Source organism: Hydra viridissima, unplaced genomic scaffold (assembly GCF_058129835.1).
Source record: "Hydra viridissima isolate aposymbiotic clone 2 unplaced genomic scaffold, HvirCarnegie_v1 scaffold_9, whole genome shotgun sequence".
NCBI lineage: Eukaryota > Metazoa > Cnidaria > Hydrozoa > Anthoathecata > Hydridae > Hydra > Hydra viridissima.
Genome location: NW_028324308.1, coordinates 7,948,381 through 7,967,812, shown reverse-complemented (window position 1 = coordinate 7,967,812; position 19,432 = coordinate 7,948,381). Strand labels below are relative to the sequence as shown.

General features: G+C 30.8%; 2 protein-coding genes and 1 pseudogene across 8 annotated transcripts; 2 read left to right on the top strand and 1 right to left on the bottom strand.

Annotated features, from left to right (window-relative positions):
• The first annotated feature begins 73 nt into the window (after positions 1 to 73).
• On the top strand, positions 74 to 818 carry LOC149883840 (uncharacterized; annotated as a pseudogene).
• LOC149883839 (uncharacterized) lies at positions 675 to 2,467 on the top strand. Its single transcript, XM_090098426.1, has 2 exons — positions 675 to 2,080; positions 2,184 to 2,467. Exon 1 carries the CDS (start codon positions 1,486 to 1,488, stop codon positions 1,981 to 1,983), a length of 498 nt encoding a protein of 165 aa, XP_089954552.1. The 5' UTR covers positions 675 to 1,485; the 3' UTR covers positions 1,984 to 2,080; positions 2,184 to 2,467.
• Positions 2,468 to 11,133: 8,666 nt separating this feature from the next.
• Positions 11,134 to 19,421, bottom strand: LOC145185457 (beta-2 adrenergic receptor-like). Of its 7 annotated transcripts, none has more exons than XM_090097145.1 (5): positions 19,136 to 19,246; positions 16,315 to 16,650; positions 15,666 to 15,731; positions 12,203 to 12,371; positions 11,134 to 12,062 (listed from the first exon to the last, which is right to left on the bottom strand). In XM_090097145.1, exons 3-5 carry the CDS (start codon positions 15,688 to 15,690, stop codon positions 11,252 to 11,254), a joined length of 1,005 nt encoding a protein of 334 aa, XP_089953271.1. In that variant the 5' UTR covers positions 15,691 to 15,731; positions 16,315 to 16,650; positions 19,136 to 19,246; the 3' UTR covers positions 11,134 to 11,251. The 7 variants fall into 7 exon arrangements, with proteins under 7 accessions (XP_089953271.1, XP_089953270.1, XP_089953265.1 ...); XM_090097144.1 differs by lacking the exon at positions 19,136 to 19,246 and adding an exon at positions 18,050 to 18,399; XM_090097139.1 differs by lacking the exon at positions 16,315 to 16,650 and having other exon boundaries at positions 19,136 to 19,421.
• Positions 19,422 to 19,432: the final 11 nt, after the last annotated feature.

The window sequence follows — 19,432 nt, the reverse complement described above, 5'->3', positions numbered from 1 at the left end:
TAAATAAACTTTTGGTGTATTAACAATTACAGTTATACTATTTTTCCAAAAGAAATACAACGAGGCATACAACATGAAAACTTCAAAGAAATTTCGTGCTGAAATTCAGAAAGCGTTTCGGGACAGACAATTAGAAAAAAATGCAGACATATTTCGTGAAAAAGAACTCAAACGTTGGCATATGCGGCGGGAGCAGAAGAAGGTTAAAGTGATATCAGAATTATCAGAAAGAAAAAAACGAATTGTTCGTCGCTGTTGGTGCGCCCAGAAAGCAAAATTTAGAGCTGCAAAAAGAAAGATTGAAACATCGTTATCAGAGTCACCGGAACGCGAGTTGAGTAGGAATAACGAACGCAACCAAAGAGGTAAAGCAAAGGTTGTTTACCGAAAAACAAAGGCTTATAGAAAAATACAAACATTAACGGACGAGTTGGAAACGGCTAACTGTTCAGCCCAAAAATACAAATAACGTTGGTTGAGGCTTAAAAGTTTCCAGCCTGGTTTACAAGCAAATTCACCTACAACCACTGATAGATCATCTACTTCTTCTGAAGAAAACGGTTTTATTACAAATGAAACAAGCAGGATGTCAAATTTATTAGCAGGTAATAAAACCCCAAACTCTTCTTTTTCATCAAAAAGTACAACTTCAAACAGCGAATGCCATCGTGGTAATGCATAGCTTGATGCTGAAACACAGGATTTGATCAGAGAGTTTCTTACACGTGATGACAATTCTAGAATAACAACTGGAAAGAAACAGACTTTAATAAAAAATAAAGATAAAAAACAAAAGCGACTACTACTCGATTCGTTAATAAACCTTTATGAAAAATTTAGCGCGGAATATACGAGAAACAACATTTCATATACAACGTTTACTCGTTATCGCCAATTTTTTGTCAGCAAACCGTCGGCTAAAGATAGAGATACGTGTCTGTGCAAAAAACAGGAGAACATACAATTACTTTGTGATAAACCTGTTAACCTGCGTGTTTTGAAAGAAAAAAATATTGAAGTAGTGAAACAAGTTTGTTGTAGTACTGATAGAAGAGAATGCATGTTCAGAGAATGTAACATTTGTTTTAAGTCTCATGTTCAATTTCAAACAAAAGGATTGCTAAAAGATGCAAGTATTATAGTTTGGTTCCAGTGGGAAAAAGAAAAATAGGAATATAAAAAGATGGGAGAAAAGAAAACAACAAATGCTATCAGGAAAAGTGTGAAGCGTGGAACACTTAAAGATCTTAAATTAAAATTCTGTGAATCAATTCGAAACGAGCTATGCAAGCATGTTTTTATAATAAGATACCAGTTTAGAATGTACAAACAATTAAAAGAAACAGTAAATGTGAACGAAGCTGTTATACATATAGATTTTTCTGAGAACTAACTTATGTGTGCAAGAATTTTGCTGCAATTCAATCTTCACATTTTGGAGCAAGTGACAAACAAGCTACATTGCATACAGAAGTAATTTATAAAATGGATGGACATCAGTCATTTACAACTATATCCGACTCTTTGAGGCACAATCCTCCTTCTATATGGGCACATCTAAAACCCGTGCTAATTGAACTCAAGATAGATAACCCACAAATTACAGATCTTCATTTTTTTTCTGATGGACCAACCACACAATATAGGAATAAGCAAAACTTCTTCTTATTCTCTACATTGATATACGAATTAAAATTTAATTTAGCCAGTTGGAATTTTTTTGAAAGTGGGCATGGCAAGGGAGCACCAGATGCGATAGGAGGATCTGTGAAACGTCAGGCAGATCAATTGCTTAACATGGGTTGTGACCTTCCAGATCTAGAAAGTTTATATAATTATCTTAACAATGGACATTCATTAATAAAGTTTTGCTATATTGAGGGATCCAAAATTACTTCTTTTGACTCAAAATGTTCCAAAACATTAAAGGCTATTTCAGGCACTATGAAATTTCATCAGCTGCACACCAAACAGAAAACTTAATGTTTTGTATCGAGACTTAAGTTGTTTCTGTAAGAGGGCTACAGTTTGCACGTGCTACAACTTAAAGCGATATATGTTTCCCAAAAGCACTAGCACGGTAAAAAAATATTTGTGTATTTTATTATTTTGCTAATTTATTTGTTTCTATAATAATTAAATTTATTTTAAGTACTTCCGTGAATTTCTTTTTAATTTTGCAGAATTTTGACAGTGATGAAAGTATTACTTTGGCCAATTCAATGGATGTCAATGATTACCAATTTCAACATTTAAGCAAAAATATCATTGATCTGGTTAATTTCGATGAAAATTTGAATATCTTGTTGATTGAAGCAAATGATGTCGTGAGGGACCACGATTTTCTTCTCATCAATGATGTATGGTAATGATCCAGTAGCGGAGCGGACAGTATTTGTATAATTTAAATCCGAAAAAGATTTTTGTCGAGTTAGTTTCTTTTTTTAAAGACGCTTTACCTTTTTTAAAAAGCCAATGTACTGAATTTATTTGTATACTAAGATTTTCCCTTTAATTTAAAATTTAACTTACACTGTTTTACTTTTAAATAATAAATAATTAGCAAACGGAGCAGACATTGTCTCATAAATTAAATTTTTTATGTCATTAAAATTAGCTAATATACTTAACATGTAGGCTGTAGTTATAGTACCCAGTATATTTCTTTACAAAAATAGAATTTTGTTACAAAAATAATAATAATTCACAGATGTAGTTACATTTATGTTACGGTAACGGAGTGGAAAAAATTATTGGGCCTCATTACTTGATGATATCCAAAAACATTTAAAAAGCAGATTCGTAAAAAATCAAATCTGTTTTGTACATCCCTAATGATAAAATTTAACATACTTGTTAAAACTTTTATAGATAGTCCAAACTTTATTTTCATGCAACATTAGTTGCGACAAAACCGTCTTATGAGAAATTGACTCATATAAAAATTATAGAGATGAAGCTTACTTTTTAAGTTTCAAATTTGTCCTACCCTTCCATTCTATTCCTTTATATAAAAAAATAATTACTACTAAATATGGGCTCGTTTGGACAAAATTTAGAGGTAGCTCAATTCTCCCTAGCTCCCTTCGGGAGCGAGGCTTACTGTAGAAGGCATTTACTTTTACCGGGTATGTGTAATCCTTTTCTCTTTACGACCCTGCGTAGTTCTTTATGCACTTTGTTGCTTGTTTTCTCTTGTTGGCCCTTCTGGCCTGTTTATTCATTCCCATTTATTGGTTGGTTAAATCAACTTAAATGGTATATTATTAAATCTGAATGAAATTCTTTTTTAAAACAATTTAATACATTCTGCAATATAAGCTAACTTTGAATAATGTTAGTTTCTTTTTATTTTAGAATATAGAAAAATGTCAGTAGCAACTAGATCTAAAACACAGGTGTACCTACTTGGAGGTTCTGTGGCTGAACTCACACGAAGTAAGCTTCCATCTTTGCGTATGGCTCTTGGTTTTTTTTTTGTATCACCACAATAACCTGAAATAAACTGTTCGACAATCATCGTCTGTTACAGTTAACGAGGTTGCTAAGATTTGGCAGAAAGCTCGAATTCTAATGAGAGAACATCGAAATTTCCATGAAAAACTGGAATAATCGTTTGAAGAATGGCGTGTGCTAAAAAAAAACAAAGGAAGAAAATCTGCAACTCAGCAAGATTTCCAGATTGGATGGTCTATTTGATTTGGCTCATGCTAATGCTGTGAACATGATTAACATTCAAGAAGACAATGACTTCTTGTTTACACAGAGAAAAAGGAAAGGGAAAATCAATGGCCGGATTTAATCTAACTTTGACAATGAAAGAAAAAAGGGCAGCCAAAAGAAAAAGGAAACTGGATTTCAGGCGTCAACAAATGGAGGATTAGGATATGCAGCACATACAGACTGCAACTGAAAGTTGCTCATCAGCCGAAGAAGATAGTTCAAATGTGGAAACTGAAGACGAGAGTGCCGCTGGAGCAGTTGGAGGCACCGCATTTTGTACTCCAGCAAAAAAAAAGAGGGGCACAAAATCTGTTGTTACACCAGGTATGGTAGCTGCTCTAGACAGAACCAAATTATCTTACCGCAAATCTGAATTTGTTATTGCTGAAACAGCTAGAAGTTTGAGTCAAAATATTGAAAATCTTGCCATAAATTGCCATAAATTGGTTTCTGGCAAAGGTGTTTCTCAACTTTTAACTGTTACCAAGCTGTTATCTGGAACTGGGGAGGCTCAAGCTTCTGCCGTCTTTGAGGCAATTGAAGGTTGGAATATAACCAATAGCACCCGAGCAATCTGTTTTGATAAGACAAGTTCCAACACAGGCAGAATGGCTGGTGCATGTGTTCTTCTGGAGCAAAAACTTGGCAATGAGCTTCTTTACTTTGCATGCCAACATCATATTATGAAACTCATAATTGGTGCCGTACTCCAAGTATGCATGGGGTCAGCATCTGCTCCAGAGTTTCTTCTCTTTAAGAGATTTCAAGAGAAATGGGGATTAATGGACACCGACAGATATGAAACTGGAATGGCAAGTGATGTAGCTGATCTAGTGGAAGATATTCGAGAGAGCACAATTGAATTTTGTAACAAGAATCTTCAACAAAGTCAACCCAGAGATGACTACAGGGAGTTTTTGGAACTCATCATTATCTTTCTCGGTACCGTACCTGGAAAAGGAATTCGGTTTATGAGCCCTGGAGCCATGCATCATGCATGTTGGATGTCGAAGGTGATTTACAGTTTGAAAATCTGGATGCTCAGACATCAATTCAAATTAACACTGACAGAACAACTGGGATTTCGTGATGTTTGTGTATTTACGGTTCGTGTCTACATGAAAATATGGATCACAGCTCCACTAGCTGCAAATGCTCCATACAGCGATATGATGTTAATGAAATCGTTGCTGAAGTACTTGACCATCGATCCAGCAATTGCAAAAGCTACATCAATCAAGCTATCCAATTATTTATGGTATTTGTTGCCTGAACTTTTGGGATTAGCATTGTTTAATGATCAGGTCAGTTCAACCACAAAACAGCTTATTGCGAGTGCCATGCTGAACGAAGATTTGGAACAAGATCACACCAAAAGGCTTAGTGTTCCAATGGATGTATTTAAAAAAACAAGAATTTGGAAGATTTTGTAACTGCCAAATCTATGAAATTCTTTTCAATGATGGAATTACCAGATGGATTTCTAAATGTTGATCCTGAATTATGGAATGAACGTAACGATTTCAAACAAGCAACATGGTAAAATTGTTGAAAGTGGTAAACGATCATGAAGAACGAGGAGTTGCACTAATCCAGGAGTATAGCGGACTTATCACTCGCGATGAATCCCAGCTCCAGTTTCTGCTACAAGTTGTGGAAGAACATCGTCGAGCCTACCCAGATAGCCGAAAGCAAGCTTAAGCAAAGAAGCCATCAAAAGAGTGGCACATTTAAACTCAAGAGTTATTGTTAATTAATTTTAAAGTTCATATTTTTAATCAAAAACTTTATATTGCATAACATGACAATAATTGCGTATTTTACACAATACTCGTACGACGTGAAGTTGTATTATCTCAAAAATATAGTTTGTGAAATTAATAAACTTATTACATTTGTTTATCTTTACTAAATGATTGTCAAAAATTATAACATTTTACGATTACTGTGATGTAACAAGAAATGAAAAATAATCGTTAATTTATTCTTAATCTGTCAAATTTTTCAAAACTTTCTAAACTTTGGAGCACTTCAGCTACCCCTTAGTATAAATACTTTTTGCTTAAATTTTTATGGGAGTGTTTTCTACTTAAAAGGAACAACTTAAAAGGGTAGGACCATCAAAATTACAAAAAAAAATTTTTCGCCAAAATAAGCTCCACCCTAATATATATATATATATATATAAATATATATATATATATATATATACATACATACATACATACATACATACATACATACATACATACATACATACATACATACATACATACATACATACATACATACATACATACATACATACATACATACATACATACATACATACATACATACATACATACATACATACATACATACATACATACATACATACATACATACATACATACATACATACATACATACATACATACATACATACATACATACATACATACATACATACATACATACATACATACATACATACATACATACATACATACATACATACATACATACATACATACATACATACATACATACATACATACATACATACATACATACATATATACATACATACATACATACATACATACATACATACATACATAAAATATGATGCATCTAATAAATATATACATATATATTTATTATATATATATATATTATATATACATATATATATATATATATATATATATATATATATATATATATATATATATATATATATATATATATATATATATATATATATATATATATATACATATTAGATGCATCATATTTTAAAATTTTTAAAAACTTTTTTATTAATTCTTAACAACCAGGTCCAAAAATAATGCGCTATTTTAAAGGTCATCCTTTATAAATTGTATTCAAAGACATAATTTCCAGAAAAAAAGACCAATTTTTTTTTTCCGAAAAAAAATTGTTATAAATAAAACTAAGCAATTTTGTTCTCATTTTCTGGCTGAAAAAGTTAATAGCTTCATAGTTCATAGCTTGCCTTGAAATCATTATTTATAAATGTCCAAGTTTTTTTAAAAATGCCCGCCAAATTCTGATACAAGCTTGTCTGTTCATTCAAAGCATTTGTTAACCACATATAGTCTGCTAAAAAAATCAGATAGGGTTTTAATTGGTCCACAAAACTCCAGAAAGGTGTTGGGTAATTCAGCCAAGGTTTAAATTAGTCTTTACTTAAATTTAACACCCTAAAATTGAACAATGTCTTTTATCATCTCCAAGTTCATTTTATGAGAGTCATTATAAAGCGAAAGTTTAATTTTTAGATTTAACTCTTTTACAAAGAACTTTTCCTTTCCTGTTTATTACTTCTAAGTTACTTTCGTCAAAATTTCCTTGATTCCATTTTTCCATAGACCAAGGTTCACACCACCTTTATCTTGCCTACGTAAAATGTTTCAAACTTTATTTGAAAAATAAATTTTTATAAGGGTACTAATTTGAAAGTTTTGTAAGTTTACGATAAATTAAACCTTAGATTAACTGTTACTTAACAAATTATAAGACTGTTCTCTAACTCCGTAGTTTTTTAAGATCTTTGACGTTGTAATGAAGTTAATACCATCTTCAGAAATTCAAAAAAAATTTAATGTGGTTAAACATCATTAAAACTTTAATAAAATTTTTTATAAAAAATGATACAAACCAACAAAATATTTAATAAAATTGTTATGAATAAAAGTAGTTTAGAGAAGAAAATTAAACAGAAATCAAATTTGTGCGCCTACTCTTTTTTCTAACATTTTCCGGTCTGTTTTTTTTTATATATATACACTTGATAAAACTGAGTTAACAAAAAAAGTAATAAATTACTTAGTACTGACAGAATTGTAACATCATTTATATAGAAACTTTTTCAGTTAATTAAAAAAAAATTTCATTTTCTTATGTAGTTACTTTTTATGGCGTTTTGGAAAAAATGAATTAGCCGACCATCAAAATGTGCTTATATTACAAACTTGATATTACTTATATATAACTTAGAAATACGTATATGTTTAAAAATGACGCTTGAAATGAAGGTGGCTTGTACCAGCTGCATCAGGCTGATGCAGCAGACAGTCTGATGCAGCAGACAGATTAAAAAGAGCGTATTGCACATCTAAACTAACTCTTCATGAACAGCAATTGGTTAAATTTGCATCGATAGAACCAGAGATTTTTGTGAAATGTGATGCTATAAGAATCTTTGTACAGAGCAGCATAATCTTTATGAGTACTGTGTTGGTATCTCTAAGGGTTATATTTCTAAAAAGATTTTTTCAAAGAAACCAGGACCAGTTTGTCATGCTAGATGGCTAACTTTTTTCCTTAGAATTGCGATAGTCGAACCACCTGTTGTTTGTAATAACTAAGTACATTGTTTATTGTTCAATGCTTCTAAGAAAAAAGTGTAACTTATTGATATGCCTAGCAATTCTCAATCTGTGGCACAAATTCATCCTTACAAAAAAATAAAGCCGAAAAGAGAATCGAAGAAGAGGTATTTTTTGAACTTGGTCATATTATTGCAGTTTTTTTTAGAGCTTTTTTACACTATTTATGTTCTTAGCTTAAATTACATAGTAATATATATTTTATTTTTAGTAGTTGAACGTAATTATTTTTCGATGCGTATCCTCTTGATTTTATACATAAGCGAAGTAAAAGATTGAAGATTTGTTTGTTTTTGTTGTTTTTTTGCCACTAAACTTTTAACTCCCTGTAGCACGAGTTTTACAAATTTTTACGAGTTTTACACATTTTACTTATTCAGTAGTTAAATTTGAGGAATAAAACTGGAATACATTCAGTCAAATGTCAAAAAATACTGAATAATTTTATTGCAATAGTGAATGTGAATCTGTTGTTGAAACCAAGAGAGATATTCAAAGAAAAGAACGTGCACAGAAGCAAGTTGAAGTACCTCGCTAAATGATTTCACTAATAAACAACCTTCATCCAGCTCGCTAAATGATTTCACTAATAAACAACCTTCATCCAGCTCGCTAAATGATTTCACTAATAAACAACCTTCATCCAGCTCGCTAAATGATTTCACTAATAAACAACCTTCATCCAGCTCGCTAAATGATTTCACTAATAAACAACCTTCATCCAGCTCGCTAAATGATTTCACTAATAAACAACCTTCATCCAGCTCGCTAAATGATTTCACTAATAAACAACCTTTATCCAGCTCGCTAAATGATTTCACTAATAAACAACCTTCATCCAGCTCGCTAAATGATTTCACTAATAAACAACCTTCATCCAGCTCGCTAAATGATTTCACTAATAAACAACCTTCATCCAGCTCGCTAAATGATTTCACTAATAAACAACCTTCATCCAGCTCGCTAAATGATTTCACTAATAAACAACCTTCATCCAGCTCGCTAAATGATTTCACTAATAAACAACCTTCATCCAGCTCGCTAAATGATTTCACTAATAAACAACCTTCATCCAGCTCGCTAAATGATTTCACTAATAAACAACCTTTATCCAGCTCGCTAAATGATTTTACTAATAAACAACCTTCATCCAGCTCGCTAAATGATTTCACTAATAAACAACCTTCATCCAGCTCGCTAAATGATTTCACTAATAAACAACCTTTATCCAGCTCGCTAAATGATTTCACTAATAAACAACCTTCATCCAGCTCGCTAAATGATTTCACTAATAAACAACCTTCATCCAGCTCGCTAAATGATTTCACTAATAAACAACCTTCATCCAGCTCGCTAAATGATTTCACTAATAAACAACCTTCATCCAGCTCGCTAAATGATTTCACTAATAAACAACCTTTATCCAGCTCGCTAAATGATTTTACTAATAAACAACCTTCATCCAGCTCGCTAAATGATTTCACTAATAAACAACCTTCATCCAGCTCGCTAAATGATTTCACTAATAAACAACCTTTATCCAGCTCGCTAAATGATTTCACTAATAAACAACCTTCATCCAGCTCGCTAAATGATTTCACTAATAAACAACCTTCATCCAGCTCGCTAAATGATTTCACTAATAAACAACCTTCATCCAGCTCGCTAAATGATTTCACTAATAAACAACCTTTATCCAGCTCGCTAAATGATTTCACTAATAAACAACCTTCATCCAGCTCGCTAAATGATTTCACTAATAAACAACCTTCATCCAGCTCGCTAAATGATTTCACTAATAAACAACCTTCATCCAGCTCGCTAAATGATTTCACTAATAAACAACCTTCATCCAGCTCGCTAAATGATTTCACTAATAAACAACCTTTATCCAGCTCGCTAAATGATTTCACTAATAAACAACCTTCATCCAGCTCGCTAAATGATTTCACTAATAAACAACCTTCATCCAGCTCGCTAAATGATTTCACTAATAAACAACCTTTATCCAGCTCGCTAAATGATTTCACTAATAAACAACCTTCATCCAGCTCGCTAAATGATTTCACTAATAAACAACCTTCATCCAGCTCGCTAAATGATTTCACTAATAAACAACCTTTATCCAGCTCGCTAAATGATTTCACTAATAAACAACCTTCATCCAGCTCGCTAAATGATTTCACTAATAAACAACCTTCATCCAGCTCGCTAAATGATTTCACTAATAAACAACCTTCATCCAGCTCGCTAAATGATTTCACTAATAAACAACCTTCATCCAGCTCGCTAAATGATTTCACTAATAAACAACCTTTATCCAGCTCGCTAAATGATTTCACTAATAAACAACCTTCATCCAGCTCGCTAAATGATTTCACTAATAAACAACCTTTATCCAGCTCGCTAAATGATTTCACTAATAAACAACCTTCATCCAGCCTGGGTAAGAGAGATGAGTATTTAGAAAATCCAGCTGGGTAAGAGAGATGAGTATCCAGAAAATTTAGTGAGAAAATTCAAGTTTCTAACTAAAAATTTCAACAAACAATTTTCAAAAATTATTGATAACTTATGTTTAGTTAATTTATTTTATCACGGCTATAAATCAATTTATGAAGATTTGTGTTCATTTTTGAATTCATGCAAAATTCAAACGAGGTAACTTTACAATCGTTTAAAAGAAATACCATCACTATGATTCAGCCTTATTGTAATAAACATTATATTACTATTATTGTAATAAAAATTTTAATTGGACATTTTTCAATGATAAGGTTTATTACAATAGGGCTTTTATATTCATAAAGTTAGAAAAAGTGAAAAGTTGATGCTTTGTGCACGTTACCCCATGTGTGCTTTACATTTTTAGCGGTTCGCTACTGATTCAGCAACTATTTTTATAACAGCAACTAATAAAAGAAATATTTCGTAAATAATAATACTTTGTTTGTATAAATTAAAGAAATAGCGTAAGTTAAAGAAGCACCGCATAAGTTAAAGAAATGTCGCATAAAAAAAGATGTTCTAATTTTTAACTCTTTTTAGTTGTTACAAAACATTAAACAATAAGTTAAGTTCATCCCCCCCCCCCCCCCCCCCTTTCCATGCTTTACAAATTGATCCTAGAATTATAAACTCGATGCTGCAAACACATCAATTGTAGATAATGATTCGATGGACGGGGACTTTTGGGTGAGTTTGTAATTTTGTGTTTGATTTGCCTTTGTTAATAAAGTTATTACACTCGTCAAGCTTGTGACACTTTTTTTCCTACTTGCTTTAGACATTTTCTCGTAAACTTTTCTCAGGGTTTCCTTAAATGCTAATCGGAAATGCTTGTTCGAGAAGCTGTATATAAATGGATTGAGTGCGGTGGTAAGAACAGGGAAAATTTCGATAAAAGCATAAAACATAAACTTGAACAAACCATTATGGCTTTTCTTTAACTTTGGAAACACGTTCTCATCGAAAAAAATAATAATATTTATAATGCAAGAAGGCAACCAGCAAATGATAAAAGCACAATAAACCATGGCAACTGTTTTTGTTGTCTTCATTTCGAAAAGTCGACTACGTTTTTTTGTTATGTTTTCTTGAGATGTATAAGGAATGCATTTTTGTTTTTGCAAAGCTATAGCTTTTGCATGCATTACTGCGATTCGCATGATAACTAAGTATATAATTGTCATTGCACACAAAGATGGTAGATAGATTGCAAAATATGCAAAAACATAGAAATATCTATTTTCATTTCGGCATCCTTTTTCGGGCGGTGTTGATTGAATACTTACATATGAAGGATAATTGTTGCGTTGCCAATGGAATATTCCAGCAATACTAAAAGTTGCGGATACGATCCAAAATAACAGCGTGACAATTTTCGCCCTTCTCTTGGTGAGTATTTCAGTGTAATGAAACGGAAACTTTATAGCAACGTACCTAACAACAAAGATTATGATAAACAACAAAGATTATGATAAACAACAAAGATTATGATAAAGATAAATAATATACATGCATAAGTATAAACATGCTAGCATGCAAGTATATATGTATATGAATACGAATGTACAATCCACCTGTCAATGGTAATAAAAAGAAGATCTAAAATGCTGGCGATATTGCATGTCGAGTCTACGATGATATAAAAATAGCACTTGGTTAGTGAATGGCAGAACTGGTCGTTGCGCAGATTTGTTGATATTTTGAAGGGTATCAAAAAAACAGCATTTACAAAGTCCGAGCATGCTAAAAAAAATAAATTGAGTAATTAAAGTAAATAAATTCATAATACTTTATCAAATAAAACATATTAGATTATATAAATTATGTAATAAAGAATTATAATTATTTAGAATTATTTATAACGACATATATCAATAATTCCTGATTCATTAATGAAAAAACTGGTACCGTAAAATGAGGTGACTTTGCACTGTGAGGATGGAGATACTACTTTTTAAATTTTGGTGAAAATACTGCATCGTCTACAATACATGACCCTTCTTTTTTTTGTTAACCAAGTTGTATTTCTTAGTTTTTTTGTTTTGTTATAAAAATCACCATAAAAAATCAAAAAATTCTTTACTTTTTTTCATTTTGGCATTTATATATGATTTTTGAGAATTCGAGTTTTTAGTTGATGCAAAAAAACTGGTAGTAGGACGTTAAAGCGAAAAGTTTTTAAGCGAAATGATTTAAAAGCGATAGGTTTTAAAGCGAAAGAAAAAAATTGAAAAATATATAACAATAATTAAAATGAGCGGCCCTTGAAATTTAATGCTAAATAGGGTGAGAAAAAGACTCCGTTCGCTTATAATTATTGCACAGATATTCAGTCTTTAAATGTATTATCATACACATAACATACTAGTACATTTACACGCATACATGTTAAGCAAACACACTTTTTAATTGTCCTTTTTTTTTATTTGGGAAAAAAATTTGTAACTTTAAAAATTATCTCTTTTAAGTTTCTCGCTTACCCGAAATTTCACTTATAACTTTTTCTTTTTCCCGAGCTTCGCTTTAAAAATTTTCGCTCTAAAAAATTTCGCTCTAAAAAATTTCGCTTTAACGACACTGAACCAAAAAACTGATACTGTACTGGTACAGTAACATACCAGATGAATCCTTTACAGTGTACATAACATTGAAAGATAATTCATTTCAGATGTAATTGCAGTAGTGATGATGTATCACACTGAAGTTTTGTAATCGCAGCGTGGGATGACTTGAGACAAACTATAGGTTTTTAAAACTCTATCTTAGGCCTTAGATTTCTTTTTATTTATTTATCTTATAATTATATTTATCACAAATAATTTGAAGGAAGCTACCTTCATATCAAAGATTAGATATGAAACTTGATAAGATAAAATCTTTGATTAGATACTTCCTTCAAAATATTTGCGTTCAAAAAAACTTTGTGTTCAAAGATCTCAAAAGATTATCCAAAAAAAAAATGTTAAAAACAAAATGGTGAACTATTTGTTAATTACATTCTATTGCATTTTTATAAAATATGTATGTAATATAAAGATAACTTTTTATTTTTTATATTTTTATGTATACTATAATTTTTTTCAAAAATGTAATTTGTCAGTTCAATGTGGGGTGACTTGGGACAGGCCATTCTTTTTAAAATACGCAGGATATTAAAGTAGTTTAAAAAATTTATGGTTAAATTTTGGTTAAATACTTTACATATTGTTCTTACATATTGTCGTTACATTAAACTTTGATTGATAATACATTTTCAGTGGTAATAAAAGTTGTTATGACAAAATAATTTTATTCCAAATCACCCTGTTTTATGATAATCAAAAGTAGATAAGGCAAAACAGTATGCCCCAGGTAAATCTTAAGAAGAGTCAACTAACAAACAACAATTTGTTCGACAACCTTGGAGTTCAAATCCCTGCAACTTAATCTACGCCAGGATAACTGTTATTTATCGATATTCATGATACGCTGATCTTTACCCAAGATGGTTCCGCTTGTCATAATGCCAAAACAATCATGAAATGGTTGCAGAGCCATATTTAAACATTTATATGGCCTTCAAATTCCCCAGATTTAAACCCTATTAAATATCTGCAGTTCATAGTGAAACACAGAGATGCCCTTGCCAGAGTAACAACACTTGATACACTAATAGAGGAATTTCGACGTGTATGGGTACTTGAGATAATTCCAGGATTGTGTAAATATATGTGCGACTCAATACCAAGAAGGATCTCTGACGTCTTGAAAGGAGGATCTCTGACGTCTTGAAGATCAAAATTTTTTCCGATTAAAAAATTAACAATCCTGACATTTACATTTTATTTTTAAGTTTTCACAGTTAATCAAAAATAAAAATAAGTAAGCATATGGATTAATTGACTTTCACTTTTTATTTAAATAAAGTTTATTAAAATTGCTAAACTTATGAAATCAAATGTAATCTGCACTATGCAGGTGCGTTTGGTTGGGATGCAGCAAATTGACTAGCGCAACCTAAAAATAAATCTTACCTAAGCTTATAATGAATATCGTTCCAACACGTTCTCGAAAACTACGCGATATAAATATAGAAACTACAACCAGAATATTTCCGACTGCGCTTGAAAGAAGCACTATGACCATGAAGAGCACATAGATCACTTGCTGAAATGGAATTTTTTCTGACATTGAGCAGGATGTGAAATTCATACTTGAAGCCGAGACTTCAATTTTTTTTTTTTTTTTTGATTTTGCCTATGATTAGGGTCTTACAGCGCGGATCCTATTTCACTTGACTTATTTACTCGATTGCAAAACAATAATTGTTTTTTTTCTTCACTGAGTGGTTTTTATTATAATTGCAAACATTTAAAAAAATAAAAAAGAAAATGAAAGAATTGCTTTTGTAAACGGTAGTTAGACACTGAAGATTTTTTTCCATTTCTTCTTTCTTTTTCTCACATTTAAATAACTTATGCAAATAAACATAGATTCGGAGAGTTTAACTCAGGTTGACGCAGCAATATTGAGTAATATAGATCCATGTGCTCCTAACACTATAATGTCGAAGTTATTCACAACATGAAGTTTTTTATATTACTATCTATGTAATTTTTAGGCTTAGAGCCTAACCGAGACAGTTCAAGATAATAATTGCTATTTGTTGCATTACTTTTAATGCAACGAACTATTTTATGGCTTTTTGTTTTTAAAAGAATGCTTTTCTCGCAACGGCTTTTTGTATTAAAAAGAGGGCTAAAGCATGCGAGCTTTGTAATTGATTTTGTTATTGTATATATATATTACTTACTTCTTGATCAAGAGCTATCTTTTACTTATACTTAACTGCTTATTGCAAAAGGTAGTTAAACACTATTCACAAAAATTATAGGTTTTGAAGTTGCAAATAATATTCACGATTTGAACCATCTATTGAACCATCCATTGAACCATCCATTGAACCACCGATTGAAATGTTGTTAGTATTAATCACAATATTTCAAATTTTGATAAACAGAAAATAGTTATAAAGAAGAAAATGAGCTTCAACTAAACCTGGACGAATGAAAATAAGTGACATCGAACTTGGAAAGAGAGTTTTTAGGAAATTGATAACTTGGCCTAAAAAAGCAAATTCATTTAACACACTTAAAAAAAAGTTGCATGAATAATATTTAAGAAATATACAAAAACGGAAAAAATATTCAGTTTAAATAGCGTGGTTTGAAAAATGAGGTTGCATAGTTTTTTCAGAAAGTTAACCCTTTTTTATAAAAAAGACTGCAAAATAAGCAATATTTACATTAACAATTAAGTTAGACTTAAACACTTATGTCAACAATAAAAATGTAAAATACTGGTGCAAAGTGAGTTGATAACTGAAATTTTCAAAATACTTCACGATAAAAGGTATACAACATTCTTGTTTTTAGAAGAAAAACGTGATAAAAAAGTCTTTCAGAAACCGAAAATATTCCAGTAAAACTTTTGAAGCCACGTAGTTTACCTAAATATTATTCACTATTCAAGAAATATTATTCACAATCCAAGAAATATTATTCACAATCCAAGAAATATTATTCACAATCCAAAAAAATATTTCAATGAAAAAGTAAAACAGCCAGGGATAAAAAATCAAGAAAAACTTAAATTTTCTTGATAAAAAAAATTTGTTGAGTTTTCAGGCAGAGGTTCTAGTACATACCTTTGTCGAAACTTCCATAATTTTAAGATAACTACTTAACTAAAGAAACTTCCATAATTTTAAGATAACTACTTAACTAAAGAAACTTCAAATTAAATCATACAGAAAAGCTTAAATAAGACTGGTTAACAAGGTTTTTTAATCAAAAGTTTAATTCAAATGGTTTCAGTTTCAAATTTATTATAATTTTGTTATTTATTGCTAGAGACTCTTTTTTATGCTGCAGTTGTGCCGTGATAAAAATTGATATTTCCTGCTGCGATGAAAATCGTTATTTGCTGCTGCGATTTTGGTTCATATACAATTTCATCGCAGCAAATAAACAGCACGAGTGATCTAAATAAAATATATGTTGTATTTTAGATGTCGACTTGGCGATCTGAATTAGGCAAACTAATTAGGTAACTCGCGTTATTTTTATTTTGTGCTCAAATGATCTAGACTGGGTGAAAAGTAGTAAAACATCTATGCATTTTATTGTCCCGATAATATGAAGAAAACTAGTGAATTACTACAACAGTTTGAACTCTGAATCTACATCTATAATTTTTCCAAATATTTAAGCCCATTTGACGAACAAAGTGAAAGATTTCACTAAGACGTTTGATCGATGGAGAAACGCTCTCAGGGTTTCGAATTAATTGAGCTAGGCATACTACTTCTTTCTTAGATGGAGATACTACTTCTTTCTTAGATGGAGATAAAGTAAAAGAATGTTCAGATTCTGGTTTGTGATTTTTACAGAGAGCAAACAATCCAACATTGGCTAAAAAAAAGATGTAATGGCTATTAAAACTATAGAATATAAGCTCTCTCCAAGACGTATATAGATGATTTCATGAAACACGGTCGTTAATGTTTGTTATCGTTATCTACAAAATCTCCATTCCTGACTCTAGATAATCATAGCAAGATTACTATTGTCAATGAGAAAAACTTAAAGCAACTTCAGGTTGTTAAAAGTGGTTTTTTAATTGTAAAGATTTATTGAGTTGATTACGTGAGTTGATTTTGTAAGTTAATTATGTAAGTTAATTAAGTAAATTAATTATGTGTGTTAATTACGTGTGTTAGTTAATTACGTGAGTTAATTACGTGAGTTGATTAGAATTCATGCAGTATAATTCTCACACCATCAGTTAGAGCTTTAAAAGGAAGAGTTATAATCTGTGTGCGTTAATTGTTTTTGTCTAATTGCCTTACCTAGCCATTATAAAATATCTAGTTCACAAACAAAAACAGTATGTAGATGTCATTGTATAATTTAATCTGCGATTCTGAGATGCGTGTTAGCCACATACACAAACAGATATCGTTCACAAATTATTTACATGAATAAAAAAGTGAATCAATCAATCAATAAAAATCAAAAAAATTTTAGACTGAAAAAGAGAGTTTAAATATTTACATACACACACACACCACACACACACACACACACACACACACACACACACACACACACACACACACACACACACACACACACACACACACACACACACACACACACACACACACACACACACACACACACACACACACACACACACACATGCTCATAGAGTGGGGTAGAAAAAAATAGAAAGTCAAAGGCAGTATACATAATAGTTTATTTACATCATATAGATAAACTATTATGTATACTGTCTTTACATCAATATAACTTTAAAAGTATTACAGCCTGCACACGAAGGGCATTGCAACTGTTCAAAAAGAGGTTTTAGATACTTACTCTCACTTTAATCTCAATACTTGTTAAAGATGATTGACACCAGGATGAGAAGTTTGGTTGAGTGTTCTAGTTTGCCCCATGTTCTATTGTCCAGGGGGTTCAAGTCAGAGATTGACGAAGGCCAGAAGTTGGCTGGCCATGATTGAGCAGGATGCTTGGTTTGCATATTTTATCAAACGTTTTATTGGTTTATGCAACCAATAGAATATTTATTGGTTGCATTAACAATATTCAAAACGAGACATTTTAAAATGAGATTTTAGAGTTTAAAATTTTGATCATTATTTTTTATTATATTATTTATGCATAATATATGATTTAGATGGTGCTGATGAATGTGATTTCGATAAAATAATGCAAATCGGTAATGTCGATGAAAAATCGATGTTTCTCAAGAAATAATCCTATTTGTTTATAAAAACTATAACGAGGCTATGGCTAATCAATTTGGAAAACACGTGATTTTTGTTGTTAAAACGTGCGTCAATTTTCTATTGCTGCAGTAATCGTCTTTCAAGAAAAGTCTACATCAAAGATTAAAAAATTTTTTAGTATATAGAATTTTAGAAAGGCGAGGTATTTTCAAAAATAATTGTTATAAGCTTCAATAAAACAGAAATGACGTAATTCTAGAGGAAATAATAGTGAAAGCAACTTTTTATTTTCGTTAATAAAACGTTAATATAAACTACTAATAATTCTTTATGTAAAATATGAAAATATCAAGAAATATGTAACAACTTTAGAAATATATTACCAGAAACTTCTATTTCAAGAGATTTCTTAAAACTAAACTTTTGAGCTTTAAGTCATTATAATTAAATTATATAGAATACATTTTTTCATATATTATCTTATTTCATATATATCTTAAAACATTTCATAAATTCAAAAACTTCTTCTTTACACCTGAAGGTTACTGTTTATATTTTTATCTTGTTTTCTCAGCCATTATTAAACAAATTTAATTTTTAGGTCTCCCGTTGATTTTCCCCTAAGAAACGTTTTTGTTTTTAATCTTAACAAAGTTAATTTCTGCATCTAAGAATATTATGGATTTATCAAAACCTCATAAAAAAATCTCACCTTGGTTACACTTTGGATCTATTTGATCATCTTGTGGGTAAATGGCATTTTTTAAAAAAGACTTTTGAATTTTATATTGCTTAATTCTCTTTTTTCCTTTATCAATATTGAAAAATGTTTTCATTTCCGCAATCACAAATTAGATATGTTTCATTTACAGCGTCAATTACAAAGTCCTTACTTTTCTGATCATATGATCTACAAATATTCTCTTTTCTGATCATATGATCTACAAATATTCTCTTTTCTGATCATATGATCTACAAATATTCTCTTTTCCACATTTAGTTACAATTT